General features: G+C 38.5%; 1 protein-coding gene and 1 long non-coding RNA gene across 4 annotated transcripts in view; one reads left to right on the forward strand and one right to left on the reverse strand.

The window, feature by feature from the left end:
• Positions 1–211: 211 nt before the first annotated feature.
• LOC117509664 lies at positions 212–533 on the forward strand. The gene is made up of 2 exons (XR_004560466.1): positions 212–349; positions 380–533. It is a non-coding gene; the product is annotated as an uncharacterized LOC117509664 (long non-coding RNA).
• A 1,269-nt stretch (positions 534–1,802) lies between these two features.
• fam168a (family with sequence similarity 168 member A) overlaps positions 1,803–8,586 on the reverse strand; it is a 60,106-nt gene continuing 53,322 nt past the window's right edge. For all 3 annotated transcript variants that reach the window (XM_034169409.1, XM_034169407.1, XM_034169408.1), the window contains 4 exons: positions 7,924–8,069; positions 6,901–7,087; positions 5,689–5,815; positions 1,803–2,673 (listed from right to left, as the gene is read on the reverse strand). In XM_034169409.1, coding sequence (XP_034025300.1) covers positions 5,703–5,815; positions 6,901–7,087; positions 7,924–8,069 — 446 coding nt within the window. In that variant the 3' untranslated portion in view covers positions 1,803–2,673; positions 5,689–5,702. The remainder of the gene's footprint in view (positions 2,674–5,688; positions 5,816–6,900; positions 7,088–7,923; positions 8,070–8,586) is intronic.

The following is an 8,586-nucleotide window of genomic DNA, read 5'->3' on the forward strand; positions in this document are numbered from 1 at the left end:
ACTTACGCTACAAAGCCTAGGTACCTGTTATTTAAGATATAGTCAAGTTTTTATTTTTTTTTTGTCTTGTGCAATATTTTCTTACATCGTTATTTAAATACCCAAATGTTTGATATGCTCTACTGTTTGTAGCGTTGACTGGAATAATTATTGAGAAGATGCTGTAATCCCCATTTAGAGATTACAATAAGCACTTTAAAAATCCTGACATTGATATAAAATAATTACTGTGTTAACATAGGGAGACATTCCATATTATTTTATTGCAAAAACATGCCCTCCCAGTAAATGCTTTTGTGATATCAATCTGCATTTGAAAGATCTTTAATGTGATTTTAGTGTTTTGTCTGTGTGTGTAAACTCCTGAAAAATGCCACAGCTAAATAGTATTCCCCTGATATCCACCACCCATTTCCAGCAGAGGACTAATAAACAAAACTCAGTTTGTCTGCATGTAAAAAGTGTAAAATACGTCAGTCCCTTTAAATCTTATTTGAAATGACTGCTTATAATACAATACTTATTGTAGACATAAAAAACAAGAGCAATACTTGAACTTGTGCAAAGTATAATCTAGAGTACCAAGTTTCAGCACAATCCTTACTTCACTGCATACACTGAGTACCAAAGACTCAGCCAGCTGTTGGCCCCAGTTAGAATCAAAACGCACCCAACATCAAACTTGTCAAGAGGTTTGAACAAGTTAACCTTGCGTACTATGTTTCACCTTGATGCGCAGACTTTGCCAAGATACCATGTACCATGTATCCTCCATGTCAACCACATGGAGGATACATCTCACTGCACCAAATTACACTGGGGTGATGCTGTAGTTTGACTGTATCTACACGTAAGATACAGTATAACGATAAAAATCAACACTTTTGAAGAAGTCTATAATACTAATATCCCCTCCAGAAATCTGCTATGTCAGGATTTCAACAATTAATTCAAAAATCTGAAAATGTCCCACTGTCTGTTGGGAGTCTGCAGGCCGAGTACAGACATCCAGCTGCCGGCTACTGCAGCATTTTAGCACATATTTAATTTTTACATGAAATGTACAATCAGTCATTGACAGTAGATTTTTTTCTAGATTAGTCACAACTACAGATTTCTTATTCAAACTCCAATAATTGTAGTAATAGTAATAATAATAATAATAACAATAAATTCCAAGATTCTGGTTGGTCACAAGTTATGGTTTGATAATAGTAGCGCACCTAAAGGTAGCTGGTTTGGTGCTACCCTAGCTCGTATCACTGGAATGGACAAGAAGACTCAATCCATTTCCTCTCTAGACCACAATCAACTTTGCACCATCAGTCTTTCTTGCTACTGAATGAGTGTTTATTAGTCCTCGTTTGGGAGATGGAACGAGGAGGAAACAATATAATCACAGTGAGCAATCAAGGTACAAACAGGGCTTGTGCAAATGGCGTGTTTTCTTGCAGCTGAGCAACACCAAACTCTGTACCTTCAAATGACTGAAAGTGACAACAAAGTCTCCTCCTTGTTCCTTATGGTCTCATTTCTTAACGCTAACACAATCCTTTCAAAATCAATGCCTGCTGGTTGTGTCCACTGCCATCACTCCGTAATTCCATGTGTGTTGGTCAGTAAGAAAATCTGGAAGTACGTAGAATAAGTGCCATTAAATGTTATCATGTGTTTTAAACACACTGCAGGGGTGCCTGTGTGGGCGCACACACACGGGCATGCACTGTGCATGCTTGTAAATATGAGAAAGTGTGCACAACTACTGTTGACACAGTTCATTATAAATATTTTTATATCTTCTAATGTATTGACCTATGCTAACCACGTAAAAAGCTGGCTTGACCCGAACGGCTCCAAGTTGTTCTTTAGCGTCACGACATACTCGCCTGCATAGTATGTAGCATGAAGTAGGTGATCTTTTTCTAGTGTTTATTAGTAGACACATCGGGACACAGAGCGGGATAGCTAATGTTGGTAAGTGCTCTGGTCACGATGACACAGCACAAACACATCGACACAAAGACGACGATGACAGACTGACAGCTGCCAGACAACCATGTGCTGGAAGACGACTGAGATTAAACAAATGCTGAAGAGAAGACAACCAGAAAGGAAGAAAAAAGTCAGTGGAGTGTAAAGGAAGATTATTAAATAACCAGAAACACAAAACAAACCAAGTCCCACTTTGTCAAAACCGTGTGCTGATATCTACCTTTGACAAAATTTGGCAGCAGAAGTCAATAAGTCTGTAGTGGCCGATGAAGATGATAATGACAAATTAAGTGCCCAATATTCCAGCCAACTGAGCAGCAGGCAGGACGACACGCACCAGCACAACGCAAACAGGAGTAACCGACACCTGTGATTGGTCAGGAGACCTTCTGCAGTTCCAATGACACATACAGCAAAAGAAATGCAAAAACAAATAACTTTACAAAATACGGTAATGACTGGTTGGCAAATGAAGAGAAAAATACAAAAAGAAAAAAAAAATAGAAAAAACAAAAGCAGCTTCTGTTAAAAAAAAGTTAAAGAATGTGGCATATAAACAATAACAATAATAGTAGTAAAGTGGCTGCTGCACTTTAGTTTTGTTCTTGCAGACAGGTGTCGGGTTTCCACTGGGAGCCCGAGTAAGATCTGAGCTGTTGCATACGATGGTGGACTCCTGATCTGGAGGCGGGAATAAAAGCAGAGATACGCATTGGTGGTAATTAAAATAATAAACTAAATAAGACAGCACCATGCCTCAGAACAGAAACACACAGAACCACAAATGATCTCCCTCTCTGACATATACAGTTGTATGTAAAAGTTTGGGCACCCTTGATGATTTCCATGATGTTCCTTTATAAATCATTGGCTGTTTAGATCAGCAAATTCAGTTAAATATGTCATACAGCAGAGAAACTGATATTTGAGAAGTAAAATAAAGTTTACAGTATTTACAGAAAGTGTGCAATAATTATTTAAACAAAATTAGGCAGGTGCATAAATTTGGGCACCCCAACAGAAAAAAATACATCAATATTTAGTAGATCCTCCTTTTGCAGAAATAACAGCCTCTAAATGCTTCCTATAGCTTCCAATGAGAGCCTGGATTCTGGTTGAAGGTATTTTGGACCATTCCTCTTTACAAAACATCTCCAGTTCAGTCAGGTTTGTTGGTTTCCGAGCATGGACAGCCCACTTAAATAACACCACAGATTTTCAATAATATTCAGGTCTGGGGACTGAGATGGCCATTCCAGAACATTGTACTTGTTCCTTTGGATGAATGCCTAGTAAATTTTGAGCAATGTTTAGAGTCGTCTTTTTGAAAGATCCAGCCTCAGCGCAACTTCAACTTTGTCACCAATTCTTGAACATTGTTCTCAAGAATCTGTTGATACTGACTGGAATCCATGTGACCCCCAATTTTAAAAGAATTCCCATACCTGCACTGGCCACACAGCCCCACAGCATGATGGAACCACCTCCAAATTTTACTGTAGGTAGCAAGTGTTTTTCTTGGAATGCTGTGTTCTTTAACTGCCCGTTGTTATGTCCAAATAACTCAATTTTAGTTTCATCAGTCCACAGCACCTTATTCCAAAATGAAGCTGGCTTGTTCAAAGCGCATATTAAACAAATATGTAGGACTGCTTTTTTGCATTTACGCAATATCTCTAAAATCAGAAAGGTCTTGTCTCAGAGTGATGCTGAAAAACTAATTCATGCATTTATTTCCTCTAGGCTGGACTATTGTAATTCATTATTATCAGGTTGTCCTAAAAGTTCCCTAAAAAGCCTTCAGTTAATTCAAAATGCTGCAGCTAGAGTGCTGACGGGGACTAGAAGGAGAGAGCATATCTCACCCATATTGGCCTCTCTTCATTGGCTTCCTGTTAATTCTAGAATAGAATTTAAAATTCTTCTTCTTACTTATAAGGTTTTGAATAATCAGGTCCCATCTTATCTTAGGGACCTCGTAGTACCATATCACCCCAATAGAGCACTTCGCTCTCAGACTGCAGGCTTACTTGTAGTTCCTAGGGTTTGTAAGAGTAGAATGGGAGGCAGAGCCTTCAGCTTTCAGGCTCCTCTCCTGTGGAACCAGCTCCCAATTCAGATCAGGGAGACAGACACCCTCTCTACTTTTAAGATTAGGCTTAAAACTTTCCTTTTTGCTAAAGCTTATAGTTAGGGCTGGATCAGGTGACCCTGAACCATCCCTTAGTTATGCTGCTATAGACGTAGACTGCTGGGGGGTTCCCATGATGCACTGTTTCTTTCTCTTTTTGCTCTGTATGCACCACTCTGCATTTAATCATTAGTGATCGATCTCTGCTCCCCTCCACAGCATGTCTTTTTCCTGGTTCTCTCCCTCAGCCCCAACCAGTCCCAGCAGAAGACTGCCCCTCCCTGAGCCTGGTTCTGCTGGAGGTTTCTTCCTGTTAAAAGGGAGTTTTTCCTTCCCACTGTAGCCAAGTGCTTGCTCACAGGGGGTCGTTTTGACCGTTGGGGTTTTACATCATTATTGTATGGCCTTGCCTTACAATATAAAGCGCCTTGGGGCAACTGTTTGTTGTGATTTGGCGCTATATAAAAAAAAAAATTGATTGATTGATTGATATACCTCAACGACTTCATTTGTGGCGGGTACGCAGAAAAGTCTTCCTTTGCATTACTCTCCCATACAGCATCTCCTTGTGCAAAGTGTGCTGTATAGTTGAACGATGCACAGAGACACTAGCTGCAGCAAGATCATGTTGTAGGTCTTTGGAGCAGGTCTGTGGGTTGACTATGACTGTTCTCACCTTCCTTCGCTTCAGCTTATCTGAGATTTTTCTTGGCCTGCCACTTTGGGCCTTAACTAGTAGTAGTACACATTTTAATTTGTTTATGGCATTTCAAATACAAAAAGTAAATCAGACTTCTCAATATAAAAATTTCTAAAAATTATTTTTTTTTTTCCCCACCAAAACATCAAATCTAGGCTTGTATCTCAGATGTACCTTCTGGCAAATTGTAGGTGAACATTCTTTATTTTTAATAAAATCCTCCTCTGTGCCACTTCATCATGAAGCTGTATAACTGGGGATACAAAATGCAAAACATGCACTATGCACAATTTCTCCAATCACAGCCAGAGAAGCTTATAACCTCTTCTGGGTTGTCTGGGTGTCTTGGTGGCTTTCCTCACACTTCTCCTTCTTGCACAGTCACTCAGTTTTTAACAAGTGTCTACTCCACACAGACTTAGCATAGAGTGCCATACTGTTTGTATTTCTTCATAACTGATGTAAATAAAGTTCAAAACATATTCAGTGACTTGGAAATGTTTATGTATCCATCCCCTGATTTGTCTGAAGAAAACTAACAATAAAATTGATTATTTACAAGTATCATACCAAAGGGGCCCATTGCTTATGCAACCATCATCTTGGCTTTTATATTTTTAATTAATTTATATCAAGTTGTAGAGATTTGCTTTCAGTTTGAGTCTAAGGAAGATCATTTTAGAAATTTTTATATTGAGAAACCTGATTTACTTTTTGTATTTGAAATGGCATAAACAAATTAAAATGTGTGAAATACCAAGGGGCTGAATACTTTTGCAAGCCACTGTATATGCATGTATGCATGCAAGGGAAGGCACCCACAAGATGCAAAACCGTATGTGTGTGTGGGTGGAGAGATACTCACGTGATGGGTGGGCTCTACCAGTGTGGTGGTACATAGCTGTACCCAGGTGTCCCTTGGGGCCTGTAGGTTGGCACAGTAACTGGGTGCGCTCCAATTGGGGTGTGCTGTGGCGTTGTCAGCAGGGTCCCTATAGGACATTAACAATACCATCAGTGGTCACCTTGAGCCATTTATAATATTGACCTGTGAACAACTTTGAATTATTGATTGTGAACACAGTTGTGAATATTACAACTCAAAAGTGTTTGTCAACTATTGTAATCAAGTACAGCAGCAGGCCTGGTGGTGCCACCTTTGAAGAAAATTTGTTGTTTTAGAACCACATTTTTAACTCATCACATTTGACTTAGAAACATTAGAAAGAGCTGTATCAAGTTGAGTCTGCTAGTAAAATAATATTCAATAGTGCTTGAATTTACTCTGTTGACTGTTTCATAAAATGTCAAAAGACACCCATTCAACTCAAAAAATGCCATCAAACTTTACTTTTCCAGTGTTCCACGTTTGCTAATGCAAGGATTTGCTGCCTCCTGGTGGACAAAACTGATAAAAGAATTCAAACAATGTTCTTTGAACATAAAGTGACAATAAAAGTGGATCTGCATGGTGACTTGGCAAAGGTTTTACACCGGATGCCCTTGCTGACGCAACTCCACATTACATGGAGAAATGTGGCAGGGGTGGGGTTTGAACCGGGGATGTTCCACACTAAAACCAAATGTACTAACCACTTGGACACCACCCCTGCAATAAAAATAAAAAAAATATAATACATATACAACATATATAAAATAAATAAAAAAATGTCTCAGTGAAGATCAAAACATTTAATGAACCAAATAATTAAATATAACAAAATATAAATATGCACTGTTACAACATTTTAATCCATTACATTCACCTATGCAAAATAAATACATGCAGGCTATAAATATTCAACTCAATTTTACTCAATTTAACTCAAACATTTACTGCAAGAATGAATGTACTGAATTCCTGTTGGGCTGTTCTTTTACACCACCAACATACATTATTTTAACAAGCCTTTCATGAAACTGCTACAGTAAATTAATGAGCCTCATTTACGTATCAATGGATGTAAGAAATACTAAATAAGTGTCAAACTCAAACACATTAACAGCTTCTATGAACTTGTCTCTGCTCCTGAAATTCTAAATGACCAAGCTTTAGAACAGTGGTTTCTGGTCCTACCTGCACTCATAGCCATAGTTGTCCCAGAAACCATTCCCATGGCAGCCATGCCGTTATTACGAGGTGCAGGTACGGGGACAGGGGCAGGGTAAAGGGCTGTGGAGGGAATGCTGTTTGGCTGCACCACAGTGGTGTGATGAATCACATGTGGCTGAGCCGCATACACTGGCTGGGTATAATACGCCCCCTGTTCAGCCACACACATACACAAAAAGTGCCGGTGAGGATGTGCATGTATAGTAATAACACAAAGCTTTTCAAATACCAACTATCAATACTTCTGAAGAAACCATCTTTCATTTTCAACCATAATGTGTTTGCAAGTCAACTACACAAACATGTTGTTTTACAATTTACTTATACTGTAACTATCACTAAAGACATCTTTTAACATGCAAAATGACCATAACAAAGACACACACTGGCCTATAAAGCTACTAGTAAAGCTTTGTTCCTAATCGCAGGGTCCTTGTTGCTGAGGCCAGTGTTGCTTCTTCATCAGGACCCAGTGTTGCTTCTTCATCAGGACCCAGCGTGCCACCACACAAGCAGGGTGTTGTAATCACTGGATGGATTTTCACCAAACATGGCAGAAATATTATTTGGGTTGGTGTCTCCAGTTGATTAACTTCTCAAACGCACTGGTCAAGGCCAAGCAAAATGCAGCCCAAAAAACATGCTCACCATAACATCTCCACTACCAGTGTGACTAGAGATTTGATCAAAAGCTAATAAGGATCAGTAAGAAATGAGATTGATTGTTATAACTTCATATTGTGACTTTATCACAAAGTCACAATATGAAGTTGTATAGAGTGTGTAATAAAAAACCCATACATGCCAACAATAAGAATTCACAATTCAATTTAAGCTTGAGTGAGAAGTAAAAGAATCAGCAGTGCAATCAAGCAAGAGTCTGTGATGTCAACTTAAAAAAAAAAAAAATATATATATATATATATATATATATATAAATAACACCAGATAAACAAACAACAATCAACGATGTTACATAACCTTTACCTGTGCATAAATATTCTGCTGAGGGTAGGCACTGCGAATGGGGTACATAGCTGTTGGATACGGTGTGGGAGTGGGAGTGTAGGGAGGTGGGGCTCCATTTGACTGAGTAGGGGGCACTTTGTACGGGGTTCCTGCTGCAGTATATCCTAAAGTAGAATTTTGGGAAAAAGATGGTAGAGGAAATGGGAATGAGAAAAACAAACAAACAAAAACACATAGCACCCACCTTGTCAACCCTATTTCACATGACCATTCTGAGCTTTCTTTCAGTCAAATTTCATATTTGGAATAAATTTTCAGTATTCTATTTTTTCACGGTATGCAGCTAAATGTCAGCAAATATCGCTGTGGTTTAGGCTGAGTATACAACAGTAAAAATACAACTACTAATATACACAATCGTTTCATCATGACATTAGACAAAACAAAACCTATTACCTTTAATCGTTTGTTTTAACCTTCAAATATTTATTGTATTATTTGCACATCACAAAAAATCCACCAGATGGAGGCATGAGCTCATCTGTGGAGTCTTACTGCTTCAATTGTTTTTTATTGTTTTTTTTCCCACATGTGGGAGAAGTATTTCTCATCTCTGCACAATATTTGGATATAGTAATTTTTATTTATTTCTTGAGTATGCATTGCAAACAAAATGCAGTG

Source organism: Thalassophryne amazonica, chromosome 4 (genome assembly GCF_902500255.1).
Source record: "Thalassophryne amazonica chromosome 4, fThaAma1.1, whole genome shotgun sequence".
NCBI lineage: Eukaryota > Metazoa > Chordata > Actinopteri > Batrachoidiformes > Batrachoididae > Thalassophryne > Thalassophryne amazonica.